The sequence below is a fragment of the Sinohyriopsis cumingii genome, chromosome 17 (assembly GCF_028554795.1).
Source record: "Sinohyriopsis cumingii isolate HCF-2022 chromosome 17, ASM2855479v2, whole genome shotgun sequence".
NCBI lineage: Eukaryota > Metazoa > Mollusca > Bivalvia > Unionida > Unionidae > Sinohyriopsis > Sinohyriopsis cumingii.
The window spans coordinates 59,601,190-59,624,442 of NC_142977.1; the positions used below are offsets into that span (position 1 = coordinate 59,601,190).

Below are 23,253 nucleotides of genomic sequence, written 5' to 3' on the forward strand. Positions count from 1 at the left end.
CTGGGACCCTTTTTAACACAGAATTCTACGTAGGCTAAAGTGCTCCACTTAACTACTTGCATTCAAGGGAAATAAACTATTTGTTGACTTGTACAAAACTTATTGGTTTTCGCAATTTCTGTCACTTAGTTTTAGACCCAAGAATCGTAACATTATACAATTCGTGTCTCCGTTTGAAATAATTGCATTGGATATTCAGGGACCTTTGCATCGAACGAAGAAGGGAAATTGATGGTGGCTATGACTGTTATTATCCACAGTCAGGAAGCCACTATTGTCGCCAATAAATTAGTTGAACATACTGACTCAATTTTCGGAGTACCAATGCAGAATCTTTCTGACAAGGAAAGCAAGTTTCAATGGAATGTTTTCAATGAAACGTGTTTGCTTATAGGAATACATAAAACAAATTTCACACCATTCAGACCAGTCTGGTGGAATAGTGGAGCGTGCAAAGCGCACAATTGAGCAAATGTTGTCCAAATTTGTTTCTAAACACCATACGACCGGGATCATTATACGGTGTACTTTCGTTTGACAAGCTTTCAGTGCACCTTCGCTTGTGTATCTCCTGTCTGCACCTTCCGGAGTCATCGCCAGTGTTTTGCCTATGTACCTTGTGTATTATTTATGGTGCAGATTATAAACATATACCATATTCTCTGAAGAAATTACCTATTTTAAGTCATGTACTAAAAATATAATATCATCTACACTGGCGTTAGATTGCTTGAGTTAGAATCTTTCTCCTGTACAGATTTTCCAATTATTCCTTTGTGGTTTTCTTTACACCTACATTTTTCTGTTATTTTCAATTGTGCTGACATTTTTTGTTTGTCTATTCTATGATAGAAAATTACATAGAAAATAAATATATTCGAAAGACCACTAAAGGATCCAATCATTATCTTTAGATAATATGCAATGTCGAAGAGACATGTTTAAAAATAGACAAAAAAGTAAAAGAAATAAATATAAAATAAACATTAAAAGTGTAATCGAATGTCCATAAAAAAAGAAATAAAAAGGAAAGAAATGACGAAACGATCTCAACAAATCTAGATGTCTTCATCTTGCTTGCCGGTGATCTTACGTTATCGGTTTTATTTTGCTCCAATAGCATTCGTATTCATACCACTTATCTCACGAAAATTTAATTAATGTTATAAAATGTATTTCCAATCGCCTTCTAAGGGAGGTAACAAAATTCTCTGCACGCGCACAGGAAGTGACATATAAACGGTGAATAAAATATACATCAAAAGTAAGCGATAAACGTTTTGCGAAACTAAATCGCCTAGCTTTGATGCAGCGATACTCGTATGGTACTGATTCTTCTAGAAAACTCTTTCTTTCGAAGCGAAAGTAGATTCAAACACGTATTGAATTACAGTTTCGTAATATAATGGCAACAGCAGAGGAGGTAAGAAGCTTAACTGTGTCTGTATTAAGTTCTTATTTAGATACTTGTTCGAAAATTGAATTGAAATGAAAAGTGTCAACCCGAATAGTGGATTTGTCATAGCCTTAGGGGCACGTATCGTTACTAAGTATACTTATAAACCATGTATGTACTATATAATAGTACATATATTATTTATCGGTAAATTGTAAGCAACAATACAAGTCCATGTGCGTCACATAACACCATTATCAAGTCACGGAAGTTTTACCTTTCCCACACAGTATTAGAGATTTTGGACAGTTGCACACCACAACATGGCTGTCCTAATATCTAAAACGCGGTGGAAACGGTCAGACAAAACTTGCACTACAGTCATGAATACAGAATGACAGCAAATGAAGCTTTCATGTTCCAAAGAGAGTAAATTTGGTTTGAACCAAATCAACTCCCCTAGTCCTACATGTAAGACCTAGACGCTGATATTTATGTTTTGGGCGTCTGAGTCTTACTGCCCAAACAACGGCGCAGTATAGCGTGTTCCGATGTCGTTTAACATCGGAACGACAAATCAAATTTTCAGGAATATCTCACACTTGACAGCCAATATCGGCGCTTTTCTACAAATAAAAGTTATCATGTTTTAGTCGGGCTTTGCTTACTCTAATGTCTTTTCCTTCTAAATTCAAAGTCCCACACAAGCAAATCTACATGATTTGAAGTTCCGTTGGCCTTCATTTCAGTTGGCTGGAATGTGATGGAAGTTGGGAATACTGAAATTGGTTAAAAGGATGATAAGAATCTTGAATGAAACAAAGCTAGGTAAACTATTTCTTAAATATTAATATATTTGTATTCATTTAGTTAAAGAAGAATAATTTAACTTAACCCGATTTCGACATTACCGGCTTACATCGCATTACAGCCAACCGAAATGTAGGCCAACGAAACTTGAAAACAGGTCCATTTCTTTTGTGAGAATTAGAATTTATTAAAGAAAAGACCTCACAATAAGTAAAAGTCTGACAAAAACATTATGACTTTGTAGAAAAGCGTTGTTTTTGGCTGCCAGTTGTATGAGATATTCCTGAAAATTTGACTTTCATTACGATGTTAGTCGACATCAAAACATGCTACAGAGCACCATTATTTAGGCAGTAAGACCCATATGCCCAAAACATAAATATCAGTGTCAAGATTTTAAATTTCCCATGAAAACTCCAGCTTCATTTTGGCATATCCTGCGAATCAACTGTGCCAGTTACCTGAATCAGAATTGTTCCAAGGCACTTAAATCTAATGAAAGAATATTGTAGCTGCTTGATTAGAGGACACGTTGCCTAATCAAGTTGTCCATCGATACATAGTGTGCAGTGCAGTCATTGGACCTGGTTATTGTTGCTCATATTATACATGTCATACATTTTACAACACACTGATTAGTTATTTAAGCAATACCATTCTGTAATAAATTCTTTAGGAGCTGTAGATTATAGGACCTTGTAGTCAGACCACCTGATAATGAAGTATAGTATACATTGATTATTCCCTCATTATAATGATGTCATTAGGAAACAGAATATAGTTTTATAGTGAGTCCAACTTATGATGAAGTATGGTATACATTGATTATTCCCTCATTATAAGGATGTCTTTGGGAAGCAGAATAAAAATATACTTTCTTATAGTGAGACCTCCTTATCTTGAAGTATAGTATACATTGATTATTCCCTCATTATAAGGATATCTTTGGAAAACAGAATATAGTGTCTTATGGTAAGACCACCTTATAATAAAGTACAGTGTACATGTTTCCCTCATATTGCTGTCTTTGGGAGCCATAGAATATACTACCTTATAGTGAGACCACCTTATAATTAAGTAGATTATACAGTATTCCCTCATTATAATACTGTCCATGTGAGCCATAGATCATATTAACTTAGATTACCTTATAATGAAGTTTATTATACATGCAATTTCGCTACTGCAGAAAGAACTCTGATATGTGACCATACCTGCCTTTAAGAACGTTATAGTGGAGTACCATATGGCGAGGGGACATGGAGAGATGTCTGCATAAACTTAACAAACTGTGCACCTGAGAGAGAAAAAGATTGTAGGCAGAGGTTATTGACTTGGTGTATTTAGGTGTAGGACTTGTTAGAAACTGAGCATCATGGGTGTTTTGTAACACAAAGTACTTGTAACTTACATTGAAAGTTTATGCCAGTGTAACATTATTGTTCGCTGTTGAAATTCTTTTTGTGAGGCTATTTTGCTGTGCTTTCTAATGTCTTAGAAAACAATAAATATCAAATCCTAAAACATGTTACCAAGATTGACTTTCATTGATACAATAGATTATGTGTACATCATGCCAGGTAGCATGTAACAGTATACATGTACAAGTTATGATAGAAGGAAGAAACTAGTATGTAAATTTACTGCACTTTCCTTGACGCAAAACAATTAAATTTATTGCTCAACAAAAGATTAGATTTGAAATTTGCAGATTTAAAAAATTCATAAATTCACTTGATCACCATGTTGGTATAGCCTTTCAGAATAAATTGGTTTGGTCATTTTCAATATAAAATTGAATGACTGTGTAGTCCAGCATCATTTATGCCAAACACATGCCTGAGAAATGGTAGATTTAAGAAAAGCTAATGATTTTGTTTTTATATGCTTGAATAAAAATATACAAAGTACACACTGGGTTTATTGGCCATATTTCACTTGTGCTGGTAGACAGTGCTTTGGAGTGTAGTTTAATGAACTATGTCAGTGAAATCTCCCATCTCTGCTTGCACTTCTTTCAACAGATGTAACTTTTAACTCCACCTCAGGAGTGGATTCTACTTGGCCAGAGTGTGGATTACAACTCTATCCCTAATGGACTTAACTGTAGGTGGTAATATGGGTTGTAAATCAGCTGAGTCCATTACATGACAGCAGCAATGTACCTTAGACCTGAATACACACTAAATCATGGAGATTTCATTGTGCAATGGTGTGATTTTAGTTCATACTACACAGACAAGAGTGGTAAATGGTCAGTAGACTTTGCATATACATGCACTATAGTACAGGGTTTGTCTAGTCTAATCATAATGTATGTTTGCACTTAAAATAAAGATTGATGAATAGATACATTATGGTAATTTACAGAATTATTTGGCAGTTACGGAATAGGATGAACTATGTCACTATGTCTGAGGAAATTAACTCGCCCATAGTGTACACAACATGGCACCATGTTAGTATGGAAAGTCTGTTAAGCATGAAAGGCACAGAGAATGCCATTTTTATGGCCACTTAGGTTACATTCAAGTTAGAGGTTATAAATCAGTGAATTAATTAAGTTCTGTGCACTTTTTGTCACATTAAAGATTTCTGTTTTTGAAATCAGTAGGGGGTGTTAAAAAAATGGGGAAGTACATTAAGACTATAGTCTAATTGTAGTGCATGTTTGCACTTCCAATAAAGATAGATGACACATAGATAGATAAAAATATCTGAATCTTTCTAATTGTTTTATTAATGCAGCTCAAGAAAGACGTGGAGGAGCTTAGATTACTATTAGAGCAAGCACACCGTCCCAAAGTTAAAGATTTACTCGCCATTGATATTAGAAAACTGGAGACTGAAATCACTCATAAATTAGAGCAGCAGAAAGCAGAAAACGTTGAGGTGGATGGCTGCAAAGAATCTCCTTCCACCAAAATAACTGTCCCTCTGGCTCGTTACACAGTGGATGTCAAGGAATATGGTATGGAACCTGAGTAATGTATACAGTTACAACCTGTCATAAAAGACTATTCCATCTGATAAAACAAATCATGTTCTTCCGAGACAGGTGGTTTTTCATGACAGATAATGACACAGTATATTCAGTATATCTGTGCAATGTGACTGGTCTGTCAAGATAAGTGGTATCTCCTAGAAGTAGTCCATCTTTGCTAGCCAAGGTTCTGATAGGCTGGATTGATCTAATATTTCAGTGATTCGGGTCTGCATCCAATTAAAATCAGTCTTTCATTTATTATTGTCACTGTCAGCATGATGATCTATCAGCTGCCACCACCATTTTCAGCTGATATACAATGCCCAGTTGTTACATGCTATTCTTTTGGTTACTTGTTATTAAATACTAAGGGAGGCAATTTGTGAAATCCAATAGATGTTGCTAGTGCGAGGCACTGATTGATTGGATTGATCCACCAGCGTGTAGACAAATAACATATTTGAACATTGGCTAGCGAAGTTGAGCTGTGATATTTCATGTCAGGTTTTAAAAGACGACCAAATTTCAGCATGGTTTATTTTTTGGATGTCATTGTTATCAAAAGTTAGAAAACTAGAACTTTGTGGAAATTATGGTAGTAAAACAATATTTAAAATTGTGAAAATCTGAATGTTGCGAAGTATCTAAGTTTAGAAACTTGAACATGCAGAAATTTCCCTATCTGTGGTATGTGGTTTGTGTGCTACTGTTTCCTAATTCTTATTTTATAGATCTGATTTTAATTCAACATTGATGCAACTGGCAAACAGATCAAGAAAATTCTAACATTGTTTTTCTTTCACCAGAAAATATATTTTCAGGTTAATAATGTGTTTTTAACGAATTAAAATGTTGGGTATATTTTATTGTAAGTCTTGCACAATTTTTGTAATACAATGGGCCAAATTTGTTTATTTGATTGATTCACAGTATTCGTTACATAAAGGGACAAATTAAAATCAATTTATTCTTGTAAGGCAGGTTTTTTATTTTATTTAGATAGGATGTCATCATCAAGACATGAGAGGGACTGTCATCTTTAGTCACAATATAATTTTCATAGGACAGATTCAGATCATGGTTTTCAGCATTTCATTCAGAACATTGCACAACCCCTGTATAATGATGTTCATGGGAGTAATGAAATATGACACTACATCATAAGACTGCCTTATAATTGTTTTTTTATTTTATTGCACTTTTAACACATTATTGGCTATATCTTGCCAATAAAGTAGGCACTAAGAACATTTCTCAAGGACAAGCACAAGGCTTTTATCCAAAACTGCCTTGGGCAGGTATCAAACCCCAAACACTTGAATTAGAAGTCTATCTACTGAGCTGATGGGCCTTCCTGCGTTATAATGAAGTACATTTTATATACCATTTTCAGACTTTCTGTTGTCCCAGTTTCTTCTGTTTTCTACTTTTTCATTGGGCTAAAACTTGTCTCTACCTTTCTTCACATCAGATCTACTATTCTGATTTGTTTAAAATTTTAGTGACATTCTTTGATCCATTTAGCATGGACTAACCATCATAAATATGTTTTAGGAGCCTTTTAAGTAGTGGATGGGGCACATCTGGTGCAACTTGTAAACCTTGTTTGAACTGCAGTTTCAAATAAAGGTTGATGTTACCACGTATAATTCCTTTGAAAAAGAAGGTTTCAGTGTTGGAGGAGATACATATTTGGCTTTGTTGAAAAGCTCCATGAATTATCACCCAAAACTCCTAGAGTTTATCTGAGAGAATGCCTACTTTTACAACTGTATAAAATATACAGTTGTCACTTTTTGAACTCAGAATTTTTGTTAATTTACATATTTCTAAAAATATATATATTCAAAATAAAATGAGATAAAATTGGCTGGATGAATTGACATATGACAATGATTTTTACCAGGTAGACTTGCATTCCATTTCTTTAGTGGAATGCTTAATACAGTAGTTATGTCATTTTTTTAAATTGCTTTTCCATCTTCAGTGATAAATAAAATAATGTGGAGAAAGTTTGATTTTATTAAGAAAAATTATTCCTTGAAAAGTTTTGTAATTCCTCAAAAACTCCCTGAAACATTTGGGGATTTTTATGAACCTGTATTGTTCGGGTGTTGGCCATGTGGTCTAAATCGCTCACCTTTACAGATCACTGACATCTCATTTCTATTAGTGTGGCTTCAAACTGTGGTGTGGACAACACCGACCACAGAATTTTTTTTATATTTTGGATATGGTTTTTTGTTAGGCTAGCTTTGCAGTTGAAAAAGTGCTTGCTAAAATGAACTTTTGATTGTGTCAGCAGCATTACCTGGCTTCATTGCTTGAAGTTGGTTGAGGTGGATTTTACTATACATAAACAGAAGTATTTGTGACAGGATTAAAGATCAATTATGAGCTCAAGAATTTGCTTGGTGTCTTAAACCTCCAAAAAACTGTCAACACCTTGATCAAGAAACCCTCAGATTTGACAATTTAATTTCACTTCTAACACAGAATACTGGTTGCTTTATTAAGTTAGATTCAACATGTTAATGTAAACTGTAATTGATCTTATTTGGTGTGTGGAGAAATATATTATTGACAGTCTTGTCCATTACAAATGGGCCAGATGTATATTATCAAGCAAGGGTTAAGCTAGACTTGAATTTTAGGAAGTGACTTCTTTTGGTCAGTGAGAACTGAACAGGGAGAAGTGGGGCCTGAACAGGGAGACGTGGGAGCAAAGCAAGACATCATATATATATATATATATATATATATATATATATATTATCTGTGTGTGTGTGAGTATTGTTTTCATTCTGTTCTTTGAATCATACCATCTATTTCCCAGTATGCATATTTGCATTTAACATTGGTTTTAAGCAATACTTTATTTTCAACTAGAAATTTTTTCTGAGTTATATATATATATATATATATATATATATATATATATATATATATATATATATATATATATATATAAACACATTTGGTGCATGTTTAAGAATTATCATATTTCTATTCAGTGTATTTTGACAATATGACTTAAAAAGAGAACAACAGAAGATATTCATTGTAATAAATTTTAACTGAGTAACTTGATCATACAGTATTGTAATTGCAAGTTAGTCAAAATGCTTAATCAGCTACTCTTAATCAAGATTTTTTTAATTTTTACTTTCTGTAAGTTCATTATAAAATGGCATTTGAAAAGATTTCTAAACTTGTTTGAAATAACCGCTGCACCATGTACATAAGAAAAAATGCACGTCTTGCAGATCATACTGTTCATGCTAATTTCTTTGTTGCCCATAAAACTTTACCGTAACTGTTCACAGACAACACACTCAAGAATTAAAGTCAGTAAATGAATGAACTAAACCCTTTATTTTTTAGAAAGAGAGGTTTTCTTAATGTAATCACTCACTTCATATCTTCCTATCAACAGTCCATTGATAGGATTGCAAATGTTAGATTTTATTATTTGTCTACATACTTGGTGTAACATAAGGCATTGGTTAAATAATATTTGTTTTGCTGTTTTTCTTTCTTTTATATTTTCACAAAAATTGGTAAACTCAGAATACAACCTTGACCTTACCGTGTCTCTCGTTGAATTCCACAACTGTTACACAGCATTGTCCCGTATATTTATGACCTACATAATTGTATTTTAAAGCTAAATCTTTAATAACATAATATTTAATCTCTGCTTTCTTACAAATTGTATATTTTTTTGAATATATCTGCCCATTGGTTTATGAAAAGAGACAATCTAATAAAATGGTACTTCCCAGAACAGTGCTGTCCTCCATTACAGTTCCAAACTGATCAAGAAAATAATGTTCATGCAGCAATTAAAATATTCATCTTACTGATTATATTCTTAAAACTCAAATTGCTATTTACATAAATTTAGGTTTAGAAATACAAGTTTGTATGTTTTTATCATCAGAGGATAACTTGGGGAAATCAGGCAGTAATAGTTGCTAACCTATTCAGGAAATGATTAATGGTCAGTCAGCTTTCAAAACACATGCCTGTGAATGTGCAAGAGTTTGTTTGTTGGCATAATTGATATCAACACTATTTGATGGCTTGAAGCCTACATTTTGCCTTGAGCTATACATAACATAATACTGGAACTAACCTGGCCAAGGTCATTCAAGGATGGTCATTCAAGGTTCTTCTAAAAATAAAACACATGGGCGAAGTAGTTTTTGCTTTCCTAACAGAAGAAGGTAAAGTTTACACTTTTGTAGGTGACTTAGTCTCCCACTTTGACTTGTAGCATGACGCCTGATCAAGTCTTATCTATTACTAATGGGCCAGATGTATATTGTCAAAAGTCTTTCCATTACTTATGGGCCAGATGTGTATTATTAACAGTCTTGTCCATTACTAAAGGGTCAGATGTATATTGTCTACAGTCTTGTCCATTGATAAAGGGCCAGATGTATATTGTCAAAAGTCTTTCCATTATTTATGGGCCAGATGTGTATTATTAACAGTCTTGTCCATTGCTAAAGGGTCAGATGTATATTGTCTACAGTCTTGTCCATTGATAAAGGGCCAGATGTATATTGTCAAAAGTCTTTCCATTATTTATGGGCCAGATGTGTATTATTAACAGTCTTGTCCATTGATAAAGGGCCAGATGTATATTGTCAAAAGTCTTTCCATTATTTATGGGCCAGATGTGTATTATTAACAGTCTTGTCCATTACTAATGGGCCAGATGTATATTATCAACAGTCCTGTCCATTACTAAAGGCCCAGATGTATATTATCAACAGTCTTGTCCATTACTAATGGGCCAGATGTATATTATCAACAGTCCTGTCCATTACTAAAGGGCCAGATGTATATTGTCAACAGTCTTTGCATTATTTATTGGCCAGATGTGTATTGTCTACAGTCTTTCCATTACTTAAGGGCCAGATATATATTATCAACAGTCCTGTCCATTACATAAGGGCCAGATGTATATTGTCTATAGTCTTTCCATTACTTATGGGCCAGATGTATATTGTCTATAGTCTTTCCATTACTTATGGGCCAGATGTATATTATCAACATTCTTTCCATTACTTATGGGCCAGATGTATATTGTCTACAGTCTTTCCATTACTTATGGGCCAGATGTATATTGTCTACAGTCTTGTCCATTACTAATGGGCCAGATGTATATTATTAACATTCCTGTCCATTACTTAAGGGCCAGATGTATATTGTCTACAGTCTTTCCATTATTTATGGGCCAGATGTGTATTGTCTACAGTCTTTCCATTACTTAAGGGCCAGATATATATTATCAACAGTCCTGCCCATTACATATATTTTGTGATTTTTCTTATTATTATTATTATTCTTATATTATTAACAGTCTTTCCATTACTTATGGGCCAGATGTATATTGTCTACAGTCTTTCCATTACTTATGGGCCAGATGTATATTATCAGCAGTCTTGTCCATTACTAATGGGCCAGATGTATATTATTAACATTCCTGTCCATTACTTATGGGCCAGATATATATTGTCTACAGTCTTTCCATTACTTATGGGCCAGATGTATATTATCAACAGTCTTGTCCAGTACTTATGGGCCAGTTGTATATTATTAACAATCTTGTCCTTTACTTATGGGCCAGAAGTATATTATCAACAGTCTTGTCCATTACTAATGGGCCAGATGTATATTATTAATATTCCTGTCCATTACTTATGGGCCAGATGTATTTTATCAACAGTCTTGTTTTTCACTAAAGGGCTGGATGTATATTATCAACAGTCTTGTCCATTACTAAAGGGCCAGATGTATATTATCAAGAGTCTTAACCATTATGTCCATTACTAATGGGCCAGTTGTATATTATTAACTGTCTTTCCATTATTTATGGGCCAGATGTATATTATCAACTGTCTTTCCATTATTTATGGGCCAGATGTATATTATCAACAGTCTTTCCATTACTTATGGGCCAGATGTATATTATCAACATTCCTGTCCATTACTAAAGGGCCAGATGTATATTGTCTACAGTCTTGTCCATTACTTATGGGCCAGATGTGTATTATCAACAGTCCTGTCCATTACTTAAGGGCCAGATGTATATTATCAACAGTCTTTCCATTACGAATGTCCCAGATGTATATTATCAACAGCTCTGTTGTCAGGCAGGCTATGGAAATTCTTTGTTGCAAATAAAATTTTGTGATTTTTCTTTCTTTCAGCCTGGGATCAGTCTGATAAATTTATGAAAATCTATGTTACAATAGAGGGAGTGGAGTCCGTATCGGAAGGAAATATTACATGTGATTTTACGAACAGGTATGGTGAAGTATTGGAGAGAGAGAGAGGGATGGAAATGCAGTGAAATACATTAAAACCCTGCCTTAAATGTCACCATCTTTGAATAATCACTTGTATAGAGCGAGTTTTTTGCAAGATCCAATTTACTAACCTATTGTAAAAAAAAACAAACTCTTTTTCACAATATTTTTGGAGGCCTTTTTCTCAACATCCCAGAGGTTACATGCACAGCGTCAGACAGATTTGATTTTATAGCTATATAGATATATGTAATGCTAGTTAATTCAAGTTCCGTCTTTATCAGAAAGTGAGATGATGGATTTTTAGCCTGATTTTCATTGTCTCATTCATGTTTTTGATGAATTGCAATTAGGGTAAGACAGAAACATAATGGTATTGCAATTTAAAGGTCAGAGGTCAAGGTTACTGCATAAGACTAGTAGTTTCTCAACACAAATTTCAGTTATCTACATTGAGGACTAATAAACTTAATTTGGGCATGCAGTTTATGGTTCTCATGCATTTGATTTCTTGATGTTTGAGCCTGATTTGATTTTGAGGGAGTACACAGCTAGAGCTTAATTTTGATATGCATCTCAGACGTTTTCTAGCACTGCATAGTACTTTCACTTTTGGACTCTGAGATAAGTTTAAAAAAGAGCCAATACCTCTTTTGCCTTGTGTCTTGCAATTTTGTAAATGCACTCTCAAAAAGTAGTAATACCTGTGCTGTTAATTTTTTTTAATTTCAAAAATGGGCAAAGTTCATGCTGTTTCAGGTACAATTCCTGAGCAGTCAGAGACAGTAATTTTCATCAGATGTCTGTGTCAAACATGTGGTTTTATTAATAGTGAACAACACTTTTCTCTTCATACTGTGAGTGTGGAGCAGACAACTTTGCCCAGTGTCCTCCCTTCTTTCAGTGGTGCCCTAAAACCCAGGAGCAGAATCTATGTACATGAAAGCCAACATGAATCTCACAACTTGAAAACAGACCGCTCCAGTGGCCTAGTGGTTAGAACATCTGCTTTGGATGCAAGAGGTCACGGGTTCGAACACCATTCGAGTCATACCAAAGACTTATAAAAATGGTAGTAACAGCTGCCTTGCTAGGTGCTCAGTATTAAGAAGTTAGTGTTACGACTGTTTGGCCTGGGGTCAAGATAAAGTGACTGTGTGGGAGACCATGCTACATGTCAGCAGCATGATGCCCCAGTGCTAGACATCGCTATAAACTGCCACACTGCAGACATTGTAGCAGTATGACTGAAAACTGTTAACACTCATTAAAAATCCAAATCACACACACACAACTTGAAAACATGTCTTTGAAAAAGATAAAAAGTTACTACAAGTAAAAGGCACTGTACTTGAGGCAAGCACACTGAACGGTGCAGTATTTTGTAGAGTACATACAAACACAAGCTTTTATGACACTACAAAAGTAATTGTGCATAAAACGATGAAACAGATCCCTGCCTCTTAGTGTTGAACAAATGGACAGACATCACCAGTTCACAAGCTGGAACTTTTATGAAATAATGCCAGAAAGTATATTTCTATGCCTTCTGCATTTACTGTTTATGATGGGATGCCATATATGTTAGGACACCATAAATAAATTTTGTAATTTTTGTGTACTGTTATGTTCTGGGAAAAATCTTTGATTTTGAGTTGTAAGTTTTGGGACACCTTTTCAATCATAATATCAATGCTTAGCTGGTAAAATGATTAATAAAGTGTATCAAATCTAGGACTTGGAAATGAAATCATTCAAAACTTGCATGACTGAAAATTCACTTGAGCTGAAATTTTATTTAAAATAATAAAATAAACAACTGGTCAGTGTTGTTTTGTTTACATCTTTCTTCCTAACGGCAAAGAACAAAATTTGATAAATCTAGGGTCAATATTGGAATGTTGCATTATCTATAAAATACTTCAAATTCAAGTATTTTTACATTTCATGCCACTTTTTCCACTTTGCACTTTTTACACAGATTATAGATCTAAACCAAAAACTTATTTAAACATTTGGACATTGTGGCCCGTAAGAGCTGAGATCCCACCCATTTGTCAGGACATACAGTATGAGATGAATTATTGCTATTATTATTATTATTATTAAAAGAAATATGCGCTAGAAAAATTAATGCAGAGGATGGAGGTCGTGTCTCTTAACCAAATGAAATTTACCCCTACGTGTTGAATAGGTTTTTAAATAACTCAACATGTGGATTATTAGTCAGGGAAGGCTCTTCTTAGCCCCTTCTACACCTCAAAGTGTCTGCTGCCATTGTAGTGTCTGCAGCCATTGTAGTTGTAGTGTCTGCAGCCATTGTAGTTGTAGTGTCTGCAGCCATTGTAGTGGCTTCTTGTATAGCATTTATTTCATCACAACCATCAGACTCGATGTATACAACAAACAGCATACATGTTCTCCACAAAACTTATTGTTAATGGTCCATATTCCACTTCTGAAATTTCTGAGCTTTTTAAATTTATTTTATAATGGAAATTGTAAATGAATTTGAAAGGGAAAGGATGGTAGTGGTCTTTAAAGATATCTACTGACAGTCATTTGTTGATGACATGAACTGTTTTCCTTCATATGGCTGCATTTTGTTTTGTGTGTGATGCTGAGGATGGTAGTAGAATAACCATTGCGGTAAACAGCTGCCAAAATCTCACATATTTGATGCCAGTTGAATTGCAAGTGTTTTGAAGACTGATATGATGGACAATACAGGGTTGGGACATACATTTATGGTCTGCTGTTTGATGGAAACAAGTTATGATTTGCATCTTGGTCATTTTCTCAGACACTATTCCATATAAAGTCTCCAAAGTTGATGTTTACATGTGTTGTGTTGAGTACTGCACCTTTCAGTAATAATAATGTATTTGTGACCTATATTTCAGTCCAATGACAGTGAATAACCTTTGCACTTTGCTCATTTTCTGTGGTACTGTTGCCTTTAGTCACATAATTTGGTACGCAATTGTACCTTGAGATGCACTAGTCATCAGTAAACAGAATTAGGTCACTATGACCTATATTTTTCCACTAATGGAGCTTGCCTTTGTACTGAGGTCAATTGTCTAGGTTTGAATTTGTGTTTAGGTCATGTTCTCAGATACTAATGCTTGTAGAATCACACAAGTTCACAATTAGATGGGTCAGTTTGGGGTTCAAAGGAAACCAGAAAAATATACATGTACATTGATAACACATGAATAAAAATGAATTTATGCATGGTTTGTGAGCTGACCATGCTGCCATTTGAAATTTTCTTGTTTAATTTATGTCGTTTTAAACATAGTTCAGCAAATGTAAATTTAATTTCAATGAATGAAAAATGTACACAACAGTTGATGTATATACATCAGTTACACTATTCATTGGAGGCAAATATCCACTGGCTGCTAGTTTTTAATTTAATTTATATAATCACATTCACTTGTTTACACAAATGATTTTGTTTGCAAAATTCATTTCAGGTCATTCAAGTTGTCTGTGAAAGACGTAAAGAACAAAGATTATCAAGTTTATGTCTCCAGCCTGTTCGAAGACATAGATCCAAAAGATAGCTATTACAAAGTAAGTGTCAAGTTGGCTTAAACCCACAACTTGTTGCATTAAAAAATATTTCTTCTAGTTCAACTCTGTCCCACTGGATTATGGTCACATACTTCCTTCAGAGCAAATGTCATGTACTTGTTTTATGGCTGTAGATGCTGAAGTGTGTACATTTTATTTGCTTGGAGGGACTGAAGTCCTCATTTATTATGGCATAGTGCCAGTTTTCCTTTACCAAATATAGTTTGTGTTACTAATAATAGTAACAAACTTTTTATGATATTGCTAAAATTATTTAGGGTAGTATGTTTATTATAGTTCTGAAGGACCAAGAATAGCAATATCACTTCTGCCGTCCTTATTCTCCATTTTGTTTATAAATTTTTGTACACCTTGCGTGATATATGGATAGATTACTTGACTTGTTCTGCATGACAGTTTATTTGTAATGTCATAGCCATCATTTACATCAGTCCTTTTTTTATATGCATATTTCATGTGCTTTGAAAATTAATTACTTGTGTCTTCTTTGTGCAGATTTTTTTATGTGTAATAATCCTGTCTTCCCCCACCCCATTTAATTTCAGGTTAAAACAAACACAGTGCTTATAATGTTGAAGAAGAAACAGACTAGCAAAACATGGGCTTATGTTACAGAAAAAGAAAGCCAAAGTAAAGCCAAAGAAACTAAAAAGTAAGTCTTTCTACAAGGTGGGAAGAAAATTTATTTACCTTTACAAGTGCTTATGCTGCATTATCAAATTATATAGATTGTCAAATGACAAAGAGGAAGCCACCACATGTGGGAACCTGTAATATCATGTAGTGGTGAAAGACCACAAAATATAACTTAGTGTTTGAGCTGTGAACTTCCTCTATTCTCAGTTTTACATCTTATGGTACTGCAGGTTTACTCCATTGTTTTACACTCCATTATTGATAGTATAAGCAATTTGGAATGCAAGGTGTGCAGTGCCCATTATGGCTGTCTTTCCTTAAAGGATGCAAAACTAAATGGAACAGTATAAGACTACATTCATTCCCAAAACCAACCATTAGCCAGTATTTTAAGCATGCTCTTTGCAGAGACTAACAATGAAAAGTCTACACAGGTTGGTCCTTTTAATTTTGGGGAAGCCATTGTGTTGTTTTTTTAAAAATAGTTCCATCTATACTCAGTGACATGGGAGTTTTGATAATGAGACTATCTCTCCCTTACTTATACATGTTCACCCTGCTCAGAACATCGTCATGGGAGTTTTGACAATGAGACTGGCTTTCCCTTAATTGTATATTTCACCCTGCTCAATTAATTGTGATGGGAGTTTTGACAATGAGACTGGCTTTCCCTTAATTGTACCTATTCACCTGTTCAAATAATTGTCATTGGAGTTTTGAAACTGAGACTGGCTTTCCCTTAATTGTATATGTTTTCACAGCTTGGATCATCATGATGGGAGTTTTAATAATGTGACTGGCTTTCCTTTAATTGTACATGTTCAACCTGCTCAAATAATTGTCATGGGAGTTTTGACATTGAGACTGACCGTCTCTTAATTTTAAATGTTCTCCCTGCTCAGGCAATTGCCATGGGAGTTTTGATTGTGAGACTTACTTTCATTCAATTGTACACATTCACTGTACTTAGATAATCACCATGGGAGTTGTATTATCTCAGTTGGTAGATTATCATACTTGTAATCAAAGGATCATGGGTTTGATACCTAACTAGGTCAGCTGCTTTTCTGAGTATCCTTGGATCAGGATTTTTTATTGGGTCTCCTACAGTACTATTGCATACATGTCACCCATTAAGCTTTTGGCATAATCATTATGCTCTTTTTCACTAAATTACACCTTATGCGTAAATGTATTCGAATTTTGTGTTTTCGGTGTATCCCCCTCCAAATTTTTTTATTTGTTTTCTCATTTTTATTAACATCCCATTAATCCCACAGACCGTGTTCTAGAAAAGACAGCTTCTAAGTAACTACAGTATAAGAGTACGCTTGTCCATTGACTTACATACACTTTCCTAACAGTATTATGCTCTATTTATAGCAGCTGCCCTATTTCCAAGAAATAGGCTGGTTCTACTTTTGACCTTGGTTTCTATTTATAGCAGCTGTATGGCTTAGTTAGGAGAGAACAGACTGGTTTTCAAACTTGTGGTCTTTGCTCGCAGATTCTTTGTTCAAAGTGATAACTGGTACAGAACCAGTCTGTAGGTATTTGGCGCTAAAAGTCAAGTCAGATTTATTTTAGTCGATGCGTGTTAGAGCTAAAATGTTTTTCAAATAATTTCACAGATGGATTGGAAAAGATGAAAAATCTATTCAGAGATGAACTACATACTACAGCATTCTATTCTAGGACAGCTTCACGCCCCTTGCAGGCTGTGTGGAAAGGATTTTAATATTGGTCATGGTGGTAAAACAAAGAAACCTTGAATTAGCTTGTTTTACTAACTCCAATACTATAGTAACTTTTTATTTTTACAGCTGAACTAAATTGTGGACACAAATTTTATAAATGCAGAGGCATTATGTACGGAGTTCGTAAAAGAACACGGACTATCCCTAGCGGTAGAAGACTACATTGGTCCTTAGTTCAAATGGATTTTTCCTGATTCCAAAGTTGCAGAAAATATGCATGTACAATAAAATCATCTAATATTGTTATGTGTTTTTAGCAGAAGGTACTTCACTTAAAATTGCAGAAGCAGTGAAAATTGGGCCGTTTAGTATTGCAACAGACAGGAGTAGTGATTATGATGACAAAAAGTTATACCCAGTCTGAGAAAGAAACATCGACAACAATAAGGGCAAAGTCAGAGTGCTGTTCTTTCATTACCAAAATGAACAGTAGATTCCACTGGAGAAAACAATTTTTTATTTACTTGATAATGCTTTGAATAAATATAAGTTGCCAGAACTATATTGGGTTTTCAGCTGATGCTGCATCAGTGATGACTGGAATTCATGAAGGAATTGCATACTATATTTTGAAAAATATCTCCATCATTGCTCATATCAGGTTGGGGGCCCCGAGTGGCCGAGTGGTCTAAAGCGCTCACCGTTCCGGATCACTGCCATCTCACCTCTGTCTGTGTGGGTTCGAGTCCAAGGCTCGGCTAGCGTGGGTATGTGGGAAAGCCTGCCAGTAGCTTCTCGTGGGTTGGTGGGTTCTTCCCGGGTTCTTCCTCCACCAGTTATACTGGCCGCCATGTATAGCCTATCTTGTGCTGAAAAATGGCGTTAAACCCTAGAACAACAACAACAACAACAACAACATATCAGGTTGTGTCTGTCATATGATGCACCGTGCTGCAGGAAATGTTGCTGATACATTAGAAGGAGAACTGCTCAACTATCAAGTTGGCACACTACCTGACAATGTACTTCATGGGGACAGAGTTGATTGTTTCATCTTATTTGCCAGCTAAAAGACCCAATAACTGGAAGATATAAATTTCCTCTTCTTTGTCAGGTTATGAAAGGAATGTTGGTTCTTTACCATTCTAATGCTGGCTGTGAGAGATTTGTCAGCATTGTTAACAAAAGTAAAACTGAATTTAGATCCATGCTCTGTAATAACCCAGCACTTTAGTGCTCTACTGGTATGCAAAGCATTTATAGTCTCAGCTGGTACAAAGTGTTTTGAAATGCAATATGAGAATCTGTTGCTTTTTAAAGCTCAAAGTGTTATATACAAAAACTTTAAGCAGTAATTGATGTTAGAAGTCCAGAGGTATAAATAAATCATTTTGTACATATGCTCATTGAATTTGTATCATGTTATATGTGAATTACTCTTGTTCTGCTTGGATTACTCTTTTTGTCCACTTGGATTACACTTTTTGTCTACTTGGATTACACTTTTTGTCCACTTGGATTACACTTTTTGTCTACTTGGATTACACTTTTTGTCCACTTGGATTACACTTTTTGCTTGCCAGGGGTTGGCATGTATGCTATTGGTAGAGCAGGTAGTAGGTCCAGAACAAATTATTGTATAAAGTGTATTATTATTGGACATTTAAAGCAGGTACCCTTTTTACTTTGTTTTGCCACCCTGGTAATTTGGCTGTGTACAGTTAATCTACCTTGGTGAACTAGTGTATGCTTTTGATATTTTATGAACTTTTTTTTCAATCACACTTTTTTGTCTCTGTAACTTGAGTCGTTAGATATTTTGGCATGCAACTTGGATGTATATATACCTCATTATTATTAGGAATCTCAAATATGGCATCATGTCTGTGTCATGAAGGTCAAGGTTACAACTAAACATATTTGGTTTTCTGTCTTGCTTTCTCTTCCACTCAGGATTTTGGACCATCACTTCCCTTCCTCTGTAATTTTGGTCCATCTTACTGAACTTTCTTTTATAGTCCATCTTACTGTTCTATCTACTATGTAATTATAGTTCATCTTACTGTCCTTTCTACTATGTAATTATAGTTCATCTCACTGTCCTTTCTACTATGTAATTATAGTTCATCTTGCTGTCCTTTCTACTATGTAATTATAGTTCATCTTTCATCTTACTGTCCTTTCTACTAAGTAATTTTGGTTCATCTTACTGTCCTTTCTCCTATGTAATTATGGTCCATCTTACTGTTCTTTCTGCTATGTAATTATGGTCCATCTTACTGTTCTTTCTACTCAGTAATTTTGGTCCATCTTACTGTCCTTTCTACTATGTAATTATGGTCCATCTTGCTGTCCTTTCTGCTATGTAATTTTGGTTCATCTTCCTGTCCTTTTTACTATGTAATTTTGGTCCATCTTACTGTCCTTTCTGCTATGTAATTTTGGTCCATCTTACTGTCCTTTCTACTATGTAATTTTGGTTCATCTTACTATCCTTTCTACTATGTAATTATGGTCCATCTTACTGTCCTTTCTGCTATGTAATTATGGTCCATCTTACTGTCCTTTCTACTATGTAATTTTGGTTCATCTTACTGTCCTTTCTTCTCTATAATTATAGTTCATCTTACTGTCCTTTCTACTATGTAATTATGGTCCATCTTACTGAACTTTCTTCTCTAGTTGTGGTCCATCTTACTGTCCTTTCTACTCTATAACCTTTTAGTCCTTTGAGATTAATGGATGAAACTTTGTTATCTTACATATATCATCTTTCTATTGAAGAGTGTTATGATAACCTTGGGATTTTTCAAAGTCAAGGTCATATCTCAATATTTTTGGCACTCCATCACACTTTCTTTTTCATGCTAACTTTAGAGCCATTTGACATCACTGGATGCAATTTGGTATAACATGAGCCATCATTAACAGATGTGTTGCTTACCACATTAGGGGTCACATATTGAATTTCTTTTCCACTATATTTTTCAAACTATCACTATATATTGTCACTAAATGCAGTGTTACCACACAGAGGTCCTATCTACAAGCTCAAGGTCACCTGTCAGTATTTCAGGTTTTTGTGATACTTGCCCTTTATTTTTATATTGTCACTACAAGATGTGTTCCATTGCATGTTTGGGATTCCAATCATCAAGGTCAAAGGTCACTTTGTCATACAAACTGTTTGAAATACAGGGATGAGAATTGTACATATTTTTTCAGTCTGATGGCATTTTGTGTATTGCAATCAGATTTTATTTTAAATGATATGCAGAATACAAAAAATTTCACTTCATTTTGTGTCTTTCAGACCAAAGTATGACGAGAGCAAAGACCCCAGCGACAGCTTGATGGACCTGATGAAGCAAATGTACGAAGACGGTGATGACGAGATGAAGAGAACCATTCAGAAAGCCTGGGTTGAGTCCAGAGAAAAACAAGGTCATGGCATATAAAATGTTCTGGAGTGACAATGCTGTTACAAGGGATTGTATCAATTCAAAATTGTGTTGCGGCTTTCTGGGAATGGGTATACTTGAAAAAGTCCCAAGCTTGCTCGATGTATTATAATATTTGCATTTCACAAGTCATGGACTGCATGATAGAACAAAAGATTCAAGTGTTTTCAGTGCAAGGAGTAATGTATGGAACCTGTTTGTAGTATCTTAACTTTGGCAGAACTTTTCATGCATCATTTCAGATATGCCAACCCTGACAAGACCTATGTAAAGCAGTCAATAAGTTTCAGCATGTTCAACCAATTTTCAGTAAGGTGTAATATCATTTACTGATACTGTTAAGTTAGAAAATATGCATTTAAAAAGCTAGCGCTGTAACCTTAGGCATTCTGTAAAACTAAATTTGTAAAGTACACCTTGACACTAATTACCACCCATATAGTTTCACAACTTCACTTTCAGATCCTATGTAACTCAGTGGCTTCTTATCTCTCAACTTGACATAATCCTTGGCTATTTTTTCTCTGTTTCAGGCAGAGACAGCAATCACTTCTTCTATCACATAACATACTTAAATCAACACATGTCCAATAAACATAATTGTTGCCCTCCAGATTTTTTCCAAAAAATTCTGAATATTTTTATCCATCTCTGCAAATTTAACTTTTGAAGAGGCTTATTGTCCTTTTCATTTACAATACAAATAAGCAACAGCTTGGTCATACAGACATTTTGCCTGAACAAAAATGTGTGCAATCTAAAGTGACCGAGATGCTTAAAGTTAGTTTGGTTCCCTTATAAACTCCGTCAATTCTAACATGAAATCTGAATCAAACATGGACAATCCTTTATCCAAACTTTTACTGCTACAATCATAGTTCCCTAATTTTTGCTATTATTCCTATGATCAATATATCAAGGGTCGTTCCCCTAAGATTTGAGGTCAAATTGAAAGGGTTGGCAGGTCTGTCATTTTCACATGCCTGTATCAACATGTTTAAGAAAATAAAAAGGACTGAAAATAAAAAGGATCATCATTTCAAATATACTGCCTTTGTTATATATGTTTTTGCTAATGTTGTCAGAGAGAAATTAAAACATCCAAGGTTTCAGTATGATAATCCTATCTACACCTTGGCAGATTGAACATGTTTTAGTGCTTTGTCCTAGGGACATCTATTGGATTTCATGAGTTGCTTCCCTTAGTATGTAATGCCAACTAACCAATAGCATGCAACAGCCATGTATTGAACCTTGGCTGAAGTGGTGCAGGCAATTGACTTGAAAAGGATACTTGGTAAGTTTAACATCAAAAGTATGACTACATACCAGTGGGAAGCCATTACATGTGTGTTTGAGTGCAAGGTATTTGTACAAACATGGACCGGCAGAGGAAATTTGCTTATTTATCAGTCCATTCAAGTTGTGTACTTCCCTTTTCTCTATCATATAGGAACAGTTTTCAAATTTGAACAACTAATTTTGATTAGAGGTGGTGACTTGCCACCACATCAAATGAAATTCACAGACCCGAAACACAGAAACCTTCATGATATGCCAAGGTGTAGATAGGGTTATATCGGAACCTTGGGTAGCGAATTGCCAAAAATGGACTCTTCCAGCATTGTCAAGTGACAATGAGCAGGCAGGCTCCTCATTCACATTTAAAACCTCATTTGGTTTGAAACATGGAGAAAACAATATCGGGGACTGCTTAGGTACACACAAGATGGAAATTATAAATCTATGTAATGAACAAGTTCTGCACATTTGTTATATTTCTGATGCTTTTCATTTTTAAATTTGGGGGATCGGGATGGAATACATGCTGCCTGTGTTGGCTGAAACTATAATGTTATGTTCCTTGCATGCATCCCATATTCAAAGTGAATTCTGTAATCCATTGCAAAGCGTTACTTTTGTTTGATAGTGTCATATTCTTTTTAAATAGTTCTTTTTCCCGTGGATGTGTTCACTTTGTAGTTTTATGACATCCAGATGTCTCTACATGCAAATTATTTATATTTCATCTTGGCTAGATTTGTAAGTGGTTATCATAAGTCAGCAATATTTTGTTGTCACATAGTTTATGTTGTTTCTTTTATAATCATAAACTATCCAATTTGTAGGTTAGATTTACTCAATATACCTAAAATTACAACTGGCTGGAACGACTGGCTACTCAGATTTTGACCCAGTCCAATGTGAGATTAGCTGGCTTTGGACTTCTGGCTGGTGGCAATTTCGCATGCTGAAAATAAATCTGGTACGAAGTATAGCCACAGGATCTAAATGATGGTGCAGTTGAAGAATGTTCATTTCAAATTCAAATGGGTCAACA

General features: G+C 34.8%; 1 protein-coding gene across 1 annotated transcript; it reads left to right on the top strand.

Annotated features, from left to right (window-relative positions):
* The first annotated feature begins 1,262 nt into the window (after window positions 1-1,262).
* Window positions 1,263-21,956, top strand: LOC149779041 (calcyclin-binding protein-like). Its single transcript, XM_089939611.1, has 6 exons — window positions 1,263-1,423; window positions 4,955-5,177; window positions 11,417-11,513; window positions 14,998-15,097; window positions 15,664-15,770; window positions 20,765-21,956. The coding sequence occupies exons 1-6, from the start codon at window positions 1,406-1,408 to the stop codon at window positions 20,907-20,909; spliced, it is 690 nt and encodes a 229-aa protein (XP_089795737.1). The 5' UTR covers window positions 1,263-1,405; the 3' UTR covers window positions 20,910-21,956.
* Window positions 21,957-23,253: the final 1,297 nt, after the last annotated feature.